This window comes from Benincasa hispida, chromosome 7 (assembly GCF_009727055.1).
Source record: "Benincasa hispida cultivar B227 chromosome 7, ASM972705v1, whole genome shotgun sequence".
In the NCBI taxonomy this organism is placed as follows: Eukaryota; Viridiplantae; Streptophyta; class Magnoliopsida; order Cucurbitales; family Cucurbitaceae; genus Benincasa; species Benincasa hispida.
Window position 1 is genome coordinate 50,565,778 of NC_052355.1, and position 18,054 is coordinate 50,583,831.

The 18,054-nt window shown below is 31.5% G+C and overlaps 1 protein-coding gene and 1 pseudogene across 1 annotated transcript; both read left to right on the forward strand.

Moving 5' to 3' along the window:
• The first annotated feature begins 311 nt into the window (after positions 1–311).
• Positions 312–3,184, forward strand: LOC120082231 (stemmadenine O-acetyltransferase-like). Its single transcript, XM_039037507.1, has 2 exons — positions 312–1,079; positions 2,648–3,184. Exons 1-2 carry the CDS (start codon positions 312–314, stop codon positions 3,182–3,184), a joined length of 1,305 nt encoding a protein of 434 aa, XP_038893435.1.
• Positions 3,185–6,930: 3,746 nt separating this feature from the next.
• LOC120082196 lies at positions 6,931–9,582 on the forward strand (annotated as a pseudogene).
• Positions 9,583–18,054: the final 8,472 nt, after the last annotated feature.

Here is an 18,054-nt window from a genome sequence, read left to right on the forward strand (position 1 = left end):
TTTAAATTATACTTTGGTGGCAATCATTCTTACAGGGAGTAGGTGAGGCGGAAAGAAAGCGCAATGCATATATATATATATATATAAACAGATTCAAGATAATTAAATAAAATTGAGTTCTCAATAATAATAAATAAATAAATTTTGCATTATATTATTATGATGACGTGTTATCTTCTCCATTGGATTTTGACTTAGTTTCATGCACTCTGTCCATAAATTGGCATCCGAAACAGAGCTTCATTTTCCACCCCTTCCACTGTTTTTATCTTCTTCACATTATTCTCTCACTATTCAAATTTCAATCAATCATGGCCGTCGAAATCCAAATCATTTCCAAAGAAACAATCAAACCCTCTTCCCCAACGCCGGAGCACCTCCGCCGTTATAGTTTAGCCTTCCTCGACCAAGTCACCGTCGATGTCTACAACCCAATGGTCTATTTCTACACCGCCGGCTCCGCCACCCCCGCCGAAATCGCCAACCACCTGAAAAAATCCCTCTCCGACGTCTTGACACATTACTACCCTCTCGCCGGCAGAGTCAACTACGACGAATTTTTCATCGACTGCAATGACGACGGTATCCCCTTCATCGAAACCAGAGTCAACTGCCGACTCTCTGATGTAATGAACACGCCGTTTCCTTCTGAATTAAACAAATTTCTTCCGTTCGAATTGGACGAGCTTGACGAGGTTTCAATGGGGGTTCAGTTGAATGTGTTCGAATGCGGCGGCGTTGCTGTGGGGATCTGTATTTCTCATAAGATTAGCGATGCTCTGTCTTTTTTCATTGTGGTTAATGGGTGGGCGGCGTATTGCCGGGGAGAGAAGGAGGCATTACGGACTCATTTGTCGTCGGCGGAGCTGTTTCCGCCGGCGAAGACGGGGCTTTACAACACGAGAACGAGTATTTTCAGGCAGAGAGTGGCGAGACGGTATCAAATTGATGCTGTGAATGTTGAAAGTATTAGAGCTAAATATGCAGAGTGCCCTGCCATGCAAAACCAGAGGCGGGCATCGAGAGTTGAGGCGTTGTCTGCCTTCATCTATAGTCGTTTTATTGCCGCCATTAAAGCCGTAAGTCCTTAAGCTTTCTACACAAATACGAGCTCACTCAAGCTTACAAGAACGCTTTTTTTCATAAATGGCTTAACATTAATTGGTAATGGATTAGTTTATGCTTTTTTTTTTTTTTTTTTTTTAAATTTTGAAACAAATTAGTCTATGTGCATTACAATCACAATTTAGTCTTTTTAATGATTTGGCCGTAGAGATTTATGGGTTAAGTTGGGGTAAAGTACATTTAGATTCAACTTATCTGATCCAAATAACTATATTTTAATAATGAATTAAATTAAACCCAAATCATAAAATATTTGAGTGGAATTGATTTAGGTTACTCAACTCAAATTTAATTATTTTTTTTTAAAGTAACATGTTAATATGTAAAAGATCTTGTTTAATTATCTTCCGATATTGAAATGAGTTGGAAATCAATTTTAATTATATTATGAAAATTTTATTTCCATAGTGTTAAAAGAATTATTTTAAATAATTCGTGTATAATAAAAATCTAAAACAAAATCATGAAATTAAGTAAAATTAAAATAAATTTATGTATGTATAATTGTATTGCAAATAGAAAAAAGGAAAACATACTTTTTAATATTAATAAAAGTTAGGGTTGGCTCGAGTTATTTTTGATAAACTAATGAGTCAACCCAATCCAACCCAACCATAAAGTTTTCATTTATTTGAATCTAAACCATCATAAATCATACAAGTTAGGTTGGGTTAATCAGGTTTGGGTCATTGGATTTTTCAAACATCCCTATTAATTATTTTGAAAAATATTATTAAAATTTAATGAAATTTCGTACTCATGTAGTCAATAAACTAATCGAAAATAAAATTTATTTATATATTATAAAAATTAAGTCATTATGTAATAAAAATTGGCACTTAATTGGATTTTTAAGAAAATACTAAATCATAAAAATTTTGAAAATATAGAAACTTAAATGGTTACTTATTAAAGGTCATGAATTAAATTATTACAGATTTCAAATTACAAGCTAAATCGTTACCAACTAAATTTTAAATATCAAGACATGTTTTTGTAACTATTTCGTTTTTTTCGTTTTTGATTTTTTAAAATTAGGCCTATAAAATTGTCTTTTTTTTATTTATTTGGCTAAGAATTCAACTTTGTATTTAAGAAAGATGCAATTATTATAAAAAATTTAGATGAAGTTGACTTAATTTTCAAAAATTAAAAACCAACCATTTCGTTTGGTAACCATTTTGTTTTTGAAAATTAAGCTTATATCATGTACATTTTTTACCATGATTTGCATCTTTCTTAAGTATAATAGTTGAATTCTTAGCCAAATTCCAAAAACAAAAACAACTTTTTGAAAGCTACTTTTTTTAGTTATCAAAATTTGACTGAGTTTTTTAAACTATTGGTAGAAAAATAGATAAGAAATGAAGAAATTTGGAGATGAAAGTAGTGTCTATAGACTTAATTTTTAAAAACAAAAAGAAAATACAAAATGGTTATCAAACGGAAGAAAATGAATTTAGAGAGTGTATTATAAGGAGGACGAAATTAAAATTGGTTAATTTTGTGTTATGTATGATAGGTTTCGATGGAGGATAGAAGCTCAGAATCGGAGAAGAAGATATTCCTAGTATGTCACGCTGTAAACATACGCTCAAGACTGGACCCACCCGTCCCTGAATATGCATTCGGAAACTACTATAGATCCACTTTTGCAGTTCCCTCAGAGGGGATTCTTAACGACAACTATTGTTACGATCTTGTGAAACTGGCGAGGGAAGAAATTGGGAAGATTGACAAACACTATCTCCAAAGGCTTCAAGAAAGCTCCAAATTCCTCGACTCCATGAAGAAGGCTGCCGCCCAATTCTCCACCGGTGAGCTCATCTCTTGCTCCTTCACTAGCCTCTGTCGAATGCCCATTTACGATGTCGATTTTGGGTGGGGCAAACCCGAGTGGATCAGCTCCCCAGCATTGATCTTCAAGAATCTCTTTGTCTTCATCGATAAGAAAGATGGCGATGGAGTTGACATTTATGTTCATCTCAAAGAAGAGCACATGAATAAGTTTGAAGCTGATGAAGAGTTCCTCAAATATGCCAAGTTGCCTTCTAATTAATCATTTCAACGTCGATTATCTTTTAGTACAACAACCAAAATTGGGGTGGTATGTGGATCTCATCTCTAACATCAATGTGAAAGAGTACATGTCACATTATCTGCTCCAACTTAATTCTTCATTTTGTTTTTCTATTGAAACAAAATAAACAAATAACAAAAAAAACGTATTGTTTGTTTGTGAATTTGTTAGTTAGTCGTAGAAAAATATACCACAACACAAAGCACGTAATAACTGCAATGTAAGGTAAGTTTTCTTTTTTCTCTCCGTAAATGATTTGATTTGTCATTAAATTTATTGTTTTATGAATATGAGGACTTCTTGATCCGCCTTCTTTATTAGTGTCCATTATGACTTAAAATATCAATTCAAGAACAAGATATCCAGAGGATAGAGTCCCTTTAATACCAATTGAAATTAAAGTGGATCTAATCCAGCATACAAAAATCAAGCACCATGTTATAACATGAGTACTGACGAATATAATAGCTTAATATCAAAAAACAACAGCAGTGATAAAAGAGATACAAAAACTTGATAACTCATTTAGGTATAACATCACATACTCCTAGTGGTTGTATGTCTAATGAAAATAAATTTCACTATATAAAGAGTAGCAATTACAATAAAGTACTTATGTGATAGACTCCATCTCCAATAATTCACGTACAATTTACTTTTAGTTTCAATTTAGGTTTTCCCTAATTTTGAACTCTCCTTAGTTCTATAATAAAGTTTCGCCCAAATTTTGTATGAGATCCCTTCAACACAATATACTTAAGCTCTCCTTAAGTGTGAGCATCCATCACCTTCACGAATAAGTTTCTCCCAAACTTAATATGAGAACCTTTCAATGCAATGGAAAACTTAGGCTCACCTTGAATATGAGATAAACTTTTTTTTTCAATCACAAACATTGCATACAACCAATGATGACACTCCAACCTAGTCTAGATAAAAATCGGCAACACCCTCAACATCAAGGTACACCAAGATTACAAACATTGCATTACTTTGAACAAACTCTTAAACCCTTAATATCTACTTTCCGAATAAAAGGGTTGATCCTAAAAAACCAAGACCACAATATATGTATGTATAGCATGACCTTGAGTAGATTCAAGAAAGGAGAAAATATTCTCTAAAAAAAAGAAAAAAATGTTAGCAAATTTGAACAACACATAATCGATAGTTAAGGAAAAAATATTCTACTAGAATCTGCCTATGAAACATTATATTTAACATCATATACGAAATGTTGCTCAAGTTTTGCCAGTAATAAATTAGTCAATCATATTACAATATTATTTATATATTATAGTTTCTTTATATATAATATCTTTTGCTAGTATTGAAAGAAGACCAAATCAAATTTTGAAAACTTAAACAAAATAGTTTTTGAAAATTTGTTTTTATTTTTTTGAATTTAACTAATAATTTGGGATAAAGCCATTTTAAAGATTTGATATTACAATAAGCACAAATTTCAAAAAGAAAATCATCATAAAATAAGGTCTAAATGGTTAATTATCAAACCCATTAACGTAGTACATTGAGTGTCATTTGGATGAAATAACATGTATTTAAATATGTTGATAAAATATGATTAAATAACACAAGATCAGCATTTTGCTAATAAATTATGTTCTATAGAATGACTTGGCTAGTTGAGAATTTTTAATATATTTAAAAAAATAATAATAATATCAAGCATTAAAAACCAAAGCAAGATTAAGAATTATGTAATTTTAAAGTGAGCATTTTGTATGTATGCATACAACTAGCGGTGGAAAAGTCAACCCTGATCCAATTTTATTTTAGCGTTGACGTTCAATTTTTTTATTCCATTTCCTTTCTGAATAAGGGCATAACTGTCTAAATGCATTTCCACTTTAATAGGAGAAGTATTTGATAAAATTTAATTTTAAATAAGAAAAAATTAATATTAATACGAAAGTTATGTAATTTAGTTATATGAATGAAAGTAGATTATTATTTCAATTATTTTTCATATCAATAATTTATAATTTATTACAATATAATTATTTGAATATATATAATTTGAATGGTAACTGATTTTGTTTCATCTAAATTTATTTTATAAAAGATTTTATAAAAATATTATTATAAATAATTGAACCAATTAAAATTTGGGATTGTGAGAAAATAAGTTAATGGAATGATATATTTGAAATGGGTGATACCAAATTTTTAGAAAAATTAAAATCTAAAAATTTTCATTTAATAGATAAGTTGTTTCATCAAATTAACTTAAGCAATTAAAATTCTCGCTTTTTAAGATTGCAAAAGAAACTTCAAATCGGTTTAGTTTGATATTAAAGATATGAACTATCAAAATCTCCACGCTTCATGTTATTTTCATTAAAACAATTTTTCTTTATTGTCAATCACTTATCATGTATGATATTATAAAGCAATCTCAATTTTATATATGATTGTTCCAATTATTAAATACATGAAAAGTAACTAATAATGCCATCATAGTTTTTTTTTTTTTTTTTCCTTCTCATTCTATTCTCTTCTTTTATTTTCTCATCTTGTTTCTCCTTTATAAACTTGTTAGTAGACTTTCCCTAAAAAGAAAAATAATAAAAATAAACTTGTTAGTATACTTATTAGTAGAATTGTTCATTTTTATATAATGTTTAAAAATTTAAATGGCATATGATAACATTGTTTATTCTAGATTCATTATATTATTTTTTATTAGAAATTAAAAAAACATGTTCTATTAAATTAATCACAATTTACCATATTATCCTCTTAATTTTTATATTTTTAATTGTCTAAATTTAATTAAGATATTTTTTAATAAATTTTAAATTTAGTAATTTAAAGTTAATTTTTATTAAATTTGATTAAATAATAATAAGACACAATATAAGATATATAAAAGAAGTGTTAGTATATTCTATTTTTTAAAAAGTATATCAAAAAGTAACATCAATGACGACCCATTTAATGTTTATTGAAAGTATATCTAAATTAAGTATATGAACTTTAAATGAAACTAAATTCAAAATGCAGAAACCAAAAATGATATTTTTATCCATTTTTATCGAAGTTACAATTTTGTTTGAATTTCCACCTTGTTATCTTGATCTATGACTTGAATATAAACCTTTGCAAATGTCATTATTATTATGCCAACCACCGGGCCGTGGCATGGAGCTTCATGGGCATTGCCCCATTCCCAATCTACGATATTGGATTGACCTATTTCACTTAACCTAGAAACAAGCACTCAAGACATGCCAATGCTCATGAAAATCCAGATCAATTGAGTGAAACTCTTTTAAGGAACCTAAAGGCTAGAAAGGGTGGGAGAATCCAAGTATTTTTAATTCATTAAAATCTCGCATTTAGACCGAAACATAAATTATTATAAAAGGAAATCAAAATAAGTATAATTCAACCAATATAATATTTGTATTATCAACCTTAAATTCAGATGTTAGATTTTCTATCCCTACTCCATATGTTGTATAAAAAACAATAAATTATTATTAAAAAAAAATTAGAATTTATAAACGCTTAGGTTAGCTTTTAAAATTCAAGAAAACACATTAAAATATAAATCAAAACCTAACCAGTTTTATCTGATATTTGTTTTTTTAATGAAGTTTAAGTTTCAAAAGAAAAACAACGAAACAAAAAATAATTTTAATCAATATTTTTGCTTACTTAAGAAGTTAACATACAACAATTGGCATTATATTATTAGGTTGAAGTGTGATCTTCTCCATTCGACTTTGACTCAGTTTTATGCATTTGTCCATAAATTGGGATCCAAAACAGAGCTTTCCATTTCCACCCCTTCCCCTGTTTTTATCTTCTTCACATTATTCTTTTACTTTTCAAATTTCAATCAACCATGGCCGTCGAAATCCAAATCATTTCCAAAGAATCAATTAAACCCTCTTCCCCAACGCCGGAGCACCTCCGCCGTTACAGTTTCGCCTTCCTCGACCAAGTCACCGTCGATGTCTACAACCCGATGGTCTATTTCTACACCGCCGGCTCCGCCACCCCCGCCGAAATCGCCAACCACCTGAAAAAATCCCTCTCCGACGTCCTGACCCATTACTACCCTCTCGCCGGCAGAGTCAACTACGACGAATTTTTCATCGACTGCAATGACGACGGTATCCCCTTCATCGAAACCAGAGTCAACTGCCGACTCTCTGATGTAATGAACACGCCGTTTCCTTCTGAATTAAACAAATTTCTTCCGTTCGAATTGGACGAGCTTGACGAGTTTCAATGGGGTTCATTGAATGTGTTCGAATGCGCGGCGTTGCTGTGGGATCTGTATTTCTCATAAGATTAGCGATGCTCTGTCTTTTTTCATTGTGGTTAATGGGTGGCGGCGTATTGCCGGGGAGAGAAGGAGGCATTACGGACTCATTTGTCGTCGGCGGAGCTGTTTCCGCCGGCGAGACGGGCTTTACAACACGAGAACGAGTATTTTCAGGCAGAGAGTGGTGAGACGGTTTGGATTGATGCTGTGAATGTCGAACGTATAGAGCTTAAATATGCAGAGTGCGCTGCCATGCAAAACCAGAGGCGGCCTACGAGAGTTGAGGCCTTGTCTACCTTTATCTATGGTCGTTTTATTGCCGCCATTAAAGCTGTAAGTCCCATAGTTTCTAAACTAATACGAGTCACTCAACTTTACAAGAACACCTAAAAAAAAAAAAAGTAATTAATAATCCACGATCTTTGACCAATTATAATTGAACACTTTATGTGCGAATGTACTTAAATATTTTCTAGTTCAAAATGTATATTTATTTGAGATCATATATCAATTTTATTGGGATAAAACCAAACTATAATATCTTCATATCATTCAAATCTTCATCTACCTAAAATATAATTTGAAAATTCATTTTTATTTTAATATAAAAGTCACTTTGTAAAAATAACAATTTAGTCCATGAATTTTTTATTGTAATGATTTAGTCCCTAAACTTTTAATTTTATAATAATTTAGTCCTTAAACTTTATGTATCCCAATTTAGTCATTGTATTTTAAAATTTTTAACAATTTAGTTCCTATTTTACAAATTAGTGTTAAGATTTAATGAGATCTCTTGCATAATTAAATTAATAAAATAATTAGAGACTCAATATTTTTATAAAATATAACGAATATATCATAAAATAGTAAAAATTGAGATCTAATTTTGATAAACTTGTTTACATTGAAGACTAAATTGTTACAAATTTAAAAATACAAAGACTAAATTGTTGTATACTAAAGTTGACTAAATTATTACAAAATTGATAGTATAGAGACTAAATCTTTACAAACTATTTATGGACTAAATTATTATTTTTATGAAACTTTAGGGACAAAAAATAATTTTTAATTTAAAAAATATTTTATTCTTAATCATTTTAAAATTATTCTCCACTCAAATCTTTGACCGATAAAAGAAATAAATATGTATAATAACTACACATGTGGAAAGAAATAATATATCGATACATGTATATTTCAAAATAAATAAATAAAAGAAAGAAAAAAGAGTATATGATAAATTTGAGGTTAAAAGCATTTTTGGTTCTAATCATTAATCATTAACAAGTTATTAGTTTCACTTTCGTCACAATTTTGTTTTTGTTTGTTTGTTTTTTTTTTTTTTCATTATAATTTGTGATCATTTGATTTTTTTTTAAAATTAAGACTATTTCTTCCTATTTTATTAAAATTATTTTGTTATTTTTAAAAAACAAGTATACTTCTTCTCAATTCATTACCATAATTTTTTTAGAATATCTATGAAGTGGAAGAGTTGAATTGTTTTGAAATATATAATTGATAGGTTTGTAGCGGTGAGTCGGAGAATGGAACGTGTGAATCAAAGAAAAATATATTCCTAGTATGTCACTCTGTAAACATACGGTCAAGGCTGGACCAACCAATCCCCGATTATGCATTTGGAAACTATTACAGAACCACATTCGCAGTTCCCTCAGAGGAGATTCTGAACGACGACTACTGTTACGATCTTGTGAAGCAAGCGAGGGAAGAAATTGGGAAGATCGACAAAGACTATCTCAAAAGACTTCAAGAAAGCTCCAAATTCCTCGACTCCATGAAGAAGACAGCCACCCAATTCTCCACCGGTGAGCTCATCTCTTGCTCCTTCACCAGCCTCTGTCGGATGCCCATTTACGATGCCGATTTCGGGTGGGGTAAACCCGAGTGGATTAGCTCCCCTGCCTTGATATTCAAGAACCTCTTTGTCTTCATTGATAAGAAAGATGGCGATGGAGTTGACATTTATGTTCATCTCAAAGAAGAGCACATGAACAAGTTTGAAGTTGATCAAGAGTTTCTCAAGTATGTCAAATTGCCATCTAATTAATCATTTCAGTTTCCATTATTTTTTTAGTACGATTAATATTTGGGTGTTATGTGATTTTGAATCTCTAATTTCAATGTGAAGAAAAATATGTCACATTCTCTACGTTTAAGTTAATTTTCAATTTCGTTTGTTTATTGAAACAAAATAAAAGAACCAATATGTTGGTGAATTTGTTAGTGGTAAAAAGATACCACATTAGAAAGTTAGTAAATTATTGTAATGTAAAGTAAAATTTTGGTTTCTCATTATTGTTTTATGGATGTGTGTGTTGGATCAGAAGGTAAGCATATCTCATGAAAAAAATTGATGTGTTTTGCAATAAGGATTTTACATTTTTTTTTTAAAAAAAAAACATTTGATTTTCTAGTTACATTCGACCAAAAAAAGTTTTTCATAACTGTATAAATATATAATCTCTTTGTTATGTAATTTACTTTTTGTAAGTGTTTTAAACATCAAGTTGAATTTAAAAATTAAAAAGAGTAGTTTTTGAAAAACTACCAAATTCAAATATTTATATGAAGTGATAGAAACCATTTTAAAATTTAGTGAACTAACACAAATCTTAAAAATAATGATGATTTTAAAAACTGACAAATTCACAGTTTGTATTTATTTTTTCAACTCGGGTTTTGAATTAGGTGTAATATTTTGTTAAATTCAATGATTTTTTTTTTAAAAAAACTTGTGTTTAATTATCTTAAACTTTTATGTGTTAAATATGCTTTTTTTAATTATAAATTAGTAGAGTGAAGCTAATTTGACAAAGGTTCGAAATCACTCTCTCTATTTTTTTTTATGATTTGATGGCTAAAATAGCTAATCAATTATTAATTAAAAACTTTCAATGATAGAGTATAACTACAATGCTCTTATTCCCGACTAAAAAAAGATCCTCTATTATGCTTAAATCAACCTTGTTGAGTCACATGATGTCTATGATCTCCACAACTTCTTACATTTGATGGTTGACCCCAGTTTGAAATTTGATACCCTTGTTACGATGTCGATGCATCACATATTGATCATCACCATCTTCGAGCATACTAAGTGTTGATGGAAAAAAATTGAAATGTTGATGGTGTTGGCATCATGGAACTAGGGATACAATGATCGATAGGGGTTGTTTGTGTTGGGGTGTATGTCCTAAAGCCTTGTAGTTATATGTCAGTTGAATCAATGGTTGACTCATTTTATGAAACTTATGCAATAATCCAATAAACAAAATTCAAGATTATTTGATGTAACTTAAACATGTATGTGGATACATATGGGTGGATCATGTTTAAGTGATAACCTAACTGGTCTATAGTATATGTATAAGATTGGGTGTCTTATCTTAGTAATACTACTGATATGATCCGCTTTGTAAATGTTATAATTGTTGTAAAGTTTTACAAATGATCTGATCCTGATCATTCATATGGAGATATATAAGTAGGGATATCCTATACAAAGAGTTTGTATAAGATCGGATCACGAAATGTTGAGTATTTCTTTGTAATGTTGTTGCTAGAAGAGACTTACATTTCACCAGGATGACCATAGATGACTTGACCTTAATCCTGAGTGAGTTGTAAACTCTTGTCCATTAGGGTAGTCCTTTGATTTGTTTGGATGAGAGTGTCCAAGTTCGCCAACTCAATATACCTATCATTTTGGGGATTCGTCTGATAGGAAAGATGGGAAGAAAACTATACAAAAAGAAATTCACTCCTTCCCTATAGTTAGGGTAAGAAGATAAATTAGTCCTTTAAGGGCTGATTCTGGGGCTTGAACAGTGAGGCGCCTCACCCTCTCCTGGCTCGAGAGGGGTTCAGTCATAGTTGGACTATGACTAATTGTTCATTAGAGGGATCGGTGGTATTTAAGGAGTTAGATATAAGTACAAAGGTAAAACGGTAATTTGACTCAACTGTACTTACAAGCAATTAGTGAATGGTCAACGCATTGTTGATTGGTTTTATCCAATGGACACATAAATATATCTATAGTGCGAAGAATGCAGTTGTCAGTCTTTGTGAAGTGACCGACAATTTGTTGGGTTGTATGTCCTAAAACTCGTGGTTTGTAAACATTAGAACTTATTCTGAGAATTCAATAAAGTTGTTGTTGAATATATTGTTCTTTTAGAAATCCAATAAACCTAAGTCACTTGACTATTATTTGAGTATTTGAACTTTATGTGGAGACATACAAGTGGATCAGGTTCCAGTAAATAGTCAAAATGATCTATAGTATATGAATAAGGTTGGGTACCTTATTCTGGTAACACTATTAGATGCAGTCTACTATGTAGTTATTACAAAGAGTTGTAAAGTGCTACATACAAAATGATCCTAATTCGTGCATGTTGAGACATGAGGAGTGAGGGTGTCCTGCGTAAATGAATTTTGTGCAAGATCGGACCACGAAACCTGTCACTCTTACTTTATAACGTTGTTTACTGTTTAAGACTGACTATTTCGAAGCGATGACCTAGGTAACTTAACCTAAATTCTGAGCTAACTATGAACTCCTGTTTGTTCGAGATTATCCTTTGATCTGCAAACGATGAGAGTAGACCAATTGTCTCTGCTCAATAAGCTTACCATTTTGGGGAAAAGACCGGATGAATAGCTGGGAACATAGGGTGCAAGAGGGAATTCACTCCTACCTGATTAGGGTTAGTAGAGAGGTTGTTCCCTTCAAGTGCTTATTCTGGGTCTTGAACAAGAGGCCTCACCCTCTCATTGACCTGAAAGGGATTCGATTTGTTGATTGGATCACAAATCAATTGTTCATTAGGGGATCAGTAGAACTTAAGGGACAAGAGGTAATTTCGGGGATAAAACAGAGATTCGACCCGACCCTTATTATGAGCAACCTGTGAAAGGTTAACTTACTAATAATGGTTATATCGAGTGGACATAATATTTCTATAGTGAGGGGAGTTCAGCTATGGGTTTTAGTGGAATCACTCATTAGTTATCGAATGGCGGTTAGATCGGACTAATGAGTTTAGCCGATTAATCTCGGATCGTTGGAGTCCATGATCTGTAGGTCCGCGAGGTCCCTCTACTAGCTCGTCAATGGGTAAGCTTTAGGGTAGCTTGAGAAATTAATTTGAAACTTTCAAATTAAACGGAACAAGAGAATAAATATTTAAATATGATTTAAATATATGAAGATGATTATTGTGCAAAAATTAATTTATAAAATTGATTTAATAAAATCAAATTTTAATGAAAATGATTTAAAAGTCATTTTTTGTTTTAAAAAAAACGAAAAAACGTTTTGCATGGATTGCACAAAATGGAAAAAGAGTTTTCTTCATTATCCTCATCTTTATGCTCACACACAAACTATGATCTTCTCTACTTTGATTCTCCAAGCATGAGCTACAAGCCATACACTCCATCACTTTGCATGTTCATCTAAATATATAAAGAAGATTGGAGTTGTTGGAGAAGAAAAAAGAATACAAAATTTTGAGAGAAATTTCGGTGAAGAAAAAACTGTCTTCTTCAACTTGCTGCTGTGAGCTTTCCCTATTTCTTCACATCTTCAAGTTGTTCTTGAGTCCCACAACTCTACCTAAAGCTCCAAGAGCATATTAGGAAAGGCTTTGAGGTGGTTCACGTTGATATCAAGTGAAGATAACAACTGAATAGACATTTTCTTGGAGAGTTCGTAAAAGGTATGTTCTGAAAACCCATTTTTATGACAGCATGCTTTAGTTTTTGCCAAAATTAGTGAATTAGAATGCTTATGGATCCTTGATACTTCCGCTGCATGTTGTTTCACTCTTATACAATTAATGAATGTTGGTTAATTTGATTAAAGAGTTTAATCAATTAATCTCGTATCATTGAAGTTTCAATCTACAGATCCCCTCTTTAGCTCAATAAGGACTAATGGGAATCAAATTAATTTTGGTTTAATTTGAATTGTTCAAATTAATTAAAGAGAATTAATTATATAAGATACAATTAAATAATATATATAGATACATTATAAAACATAGTATATGTTAATACATTACATAATTCTATGAGAGAAATAAATATTTAAATATGATTCAAATATTAATTTTTTTTAAAATGATTCATATGAAAACTATATGTTATAATTTAATGTGAATATGATTCATATTGAATTTACGTAGTTTTATGAGAGAAATAAATATTTGAATATGATTCAAATATTAATTATGTAAATATGATTCATATAGAAACTATATGTTAAAATTAATATGAATATGATTCACATTAAATTTATATAGTTAGATGAGAAGGGTTATTATATGAATGTGGTTTATATATATAAAAAAAACTATAGGTTATATTATATATATGATATAATATAAACTATAGGTTATATGTTATATGTGATATAACATATAGTTTAATATTTATATATATTAAGTTAGTTGATTTTTCTAAATAAAAAACGGGGAGGGAGTTGTAACTCCTTCAATCTCTTTCGAACCCACCTCTCACGTAAGAAGGAGAAGAGAGAAAGTGGTTCTCTAAAACTTCATCTTCTTCCTCTGAATTCTCTTTGGATAAAGAGGAATTCTCACAGATTACTCACCATCTCTCATAATCCTTCCCTCTTGCCAAAATTGAGTGCAAACCCACAACTCTGCATGATTCTCATCCCTAAGAATAACGGAGAAGACCCCACAATGGTGTTCGCTGCAGTGCTCGTAAGATTGGGAGAAGACAACGCGAATTGGAGAGAAAGGTGAAGAATTGGTCTTCAAGGATAAGTGATCTCCGGATCTCTTATTCCTCTTCTTTTTCAGTAATTAGCATGCCTAATTAGAATGCATATTATGTTTTCGTCCTCTATCAATTGCGTTCTAAAATCCTTTCCGTTGCGGGTATTCACACATACTTTCATTTAGATATTCATTCTAAATATCAAGTTGAATTTGGAACATCCTGATGTCTAGCGGGATTACCTTGTTCTTCATTGGGAACATCACCATCGAAATATCACACTCTATATATAGATGTAAGTGTATGCAAGGTCGTTGTAGTCATTCTAGCCATTGCAGGCGTTTTTTCAGATATTGTCATATTTTAAAAATTGTGCTAAAAAAGAATTGAAGTGTCTTAGAATAATTAATCATATAATTAAATAATAAAATCAAATCATCCTATTAAATAACAAATTCATACCAAAAAGTAATAGAGACAACTAATTTCGTTATTAATAGTGTTATGTTGTGCAATGTTGATTTAAATTATCGTCTTGTTTGCTTTATTGTTATTTAATTAACACAAGTTTTCTCCAACCAAACCCAAATATAAGCCTGATTAATGTATCCAGAAAAGTACCAGAGTCGAATACAGGGACTTTGTGATAATTAATTTTTGTTGGTCCTAATGATTTTCAAAGAATAAAATTAATCAATATGAATGAGGATTGTTTGTACAAATAAAATGAAAGACTATTTAAAAAAATTAAAAATGGGAAGATGAAGATGGATGGAAAGAGTGATGACGAGAGTGTGATGCATCGAGAGTGTGAGTGAATGTACGTTGAATGAGAAGATGATATGCGTTGATGATGAGACTGCAACACAAATATAGACAGCTTGTGTTAATGAGTAAAAATCAATGACTACAACACAAATATAGACAGCTTGTGTTAATGAGTAAAAATCAATGACTAAAGTAGGGTTGATAAGATTTACCAACATTCACCCGTATTTATGCATAAGGATCCGTTCATGCTTTTAACTTAATAAAATATAGTAACCACCTCTCAATGTTTATGTCACATTAATATTATCTCTAAGACACATGCTTAAGTTAAAATAGACTTTATTTCTAAAACCACTTCTTTCCTTACTTAACGATTTCCATAGCTACTTACTCAAGCAGTTAACTATTTCTACTTAAATCAATTGATCAGATTGATTCAAGCAACAGAATCAAGTACATACTAAACAAGATGAACTTTCATTTATGCCAAACTCGTGAGAATGTTGATTTTACTCTTCCCAACCCATTAGGAATTTAATAACTCATTATGGAGAAGAATGAACACACGGATGAATAAAAAATGATAGAGATCATGATATCGCCTACTAATATTAGAATACCATTCAATGTAACCTGACTCAACATACATACCATTAGGGGTGAGCATGTTAGACCGAAAAACCAGCACGACCGACCCAAACCGACCGAAATGGAGTCAGACGGTCGAAAATTTAAATAAATTGGTCATGGTTGGTTTTCAATTTTTCGAAACAAATTTATCAGCGGTCGGGGTGCGTATGGGTCGGGTCTCGACCAAACCCAACCAATTTATTTAAATATATATATAATGTTATTAGGGTAAATTTAGTCTTTATTCTTTCTTCCGCACCTGCAGGCCACAGCACAGCATCCGCTCTGAACGCGAGCTGCAGACTTTGTTCTTCCAGCAAACTTCGTTCCAACTTTCTTCTTTCTTCTTCGTTCCAACTTCCAGTCCAGCCGGCAGCCAGCGACAGCGTTGCCATCATTCCAGCCAGCACTCTAGTTAGTCACAGCCAGCAGACTTCGTTCCAACTTTCTTCTTTCTTCCACTTCGTACGAATGCCATCGTTCCACTCCGCACACACGTCATTCTAGCCAGTAGACTTCCAGCCCAACTTCCTTATTTTCCGTATCTTCATCTTGATATCTTCCATTCCAGCCGTTTCAATGTATTGTAGATTGTAGATTCCAACCGTTTCAATATATTGTAGATTGTAAATTCCAGCCATTTCAATAGAAATTAGTTTGATTTATGGATGTGTGGGTAGTGATTGACTGATTGTAATGTATTGTAGATTGTACACAGTGGCCAAAAAAAGGGAAATTAGTTTGAAATAAAAAATGGAAATTAGTTTTTTAAAAGAATTGTCCAAGCAATTCTTAGTGTGCATGAACTTAACAATCTTGCTGAGTTTATGTGAAGCTGAAATACTTTGAGTTTTTGTGAATTGTGTGATACTAACGTTTGACATAGTGTGGTTCAGCTACGTGGATTCAATGGATATGGAGTTTGATGGAACTGCAACTGATGCTTCAAAAAATGAATGAGATGCAGAAAAAAGGGATGCCAATGCAAATATCGTTGATGTTGATTCAGCAAATGAGACATCAGATGTTCCAAATCCATCAAAAAGAAGCAAGGCAGTGAAAAAATCCATGGTTTGAGATCATTTTGAGAGGCTAAAAGGTGATCCTAAAGACCCTCATGCTCGATGTAAGTACTATGGAGTTGTCTATGCATGTCATTCCAAACATGATGGTACTGGGACTATGAAGAATCATTTGGAAAATTGTAAAAAATACCCTTACCAGAAAAAGAAAGATCCAACCCAAATGACATTAGCTTTCAAAACTAAAGACAAAGACAATGTTGGGGATAATACGTCACAACTTGTATGTGAGTCATATAGTTTAGAGAGTTGTTGGGAAGCATTGGTTGAAATGGTAATTGTTGATGACTTACCATTCAAGTTTGTGGAGAGTAGAGGATTTAAGAAATTTGTCGATAGATTAACATGTGCAAGTCAACCTAGATTTTTTGTTCCATCTCGGTTTACTGTGGCTAGAGAGGTGCTTAATTTGTATGTTAATGAGAAAAAGTGTTTGAAAGACATGTTTGTAAACAAGAAGTACAAAGTTTCTCTCACTACAGATTGTTGAACATCAGGAAAAAAATATAAATTACATGGTACTAACTGCCTATTTCATAGATTCTGATTGAAGATTACATAAAAGGATACTTAGTTTTTGTCCAATTGAGAATCATAAAGGTGATACTATTGGTAAAACCATTGAAAAGAATTTGAAGGATTGGGGCATTGAAAGGATAATGACTTTGACTATTGATAATGCAAGTTCGAATGACACTACCATTGCTTATCTTCTGAAAAAAATTCAATAAGGGGTTATTGTTTGGCAGAGAATTTTTGCATGTTCGTTGTTGTGCTCATATATTAAATCTCATAGTATGTGATACTTTTAAGGAATATGATGATTGCATTGAAAGGATTCGATATGTTGTACGATTTATAAGATCTTCTCCTGCATATTTTTTTAAATTTAAAAAGTGCACTGAAATTGAAAAATTTTCTTGTAAGAGTTTGTGTTTTTATGTTTCCACTAAATGGAACTCTACATATTTGATGCTTGAGGCAACTATGAAGTTTGAAAAGGTTTTTGATAGATTAAAAGATGAAGATGCTTCTTATAGACACGATTTTTCACTAAATAAAGAAGATTGGACAAATGCTAAGATGTTGATTAGGTTTTTAAAGGTCTTTTATGATGTGACATTGAAAATTTCAGGGTCATTGTACACCACATTGAATATGGTTTTTCATCATATTACAATGATTCAGAATTGTATACGTTTGAATGCTGGTAGTGCAAATGCAACGCTTGTTGGAATGGCCAATAGCATGAAGGCCAAATTTGAGAAGTATTTAAGGGAACA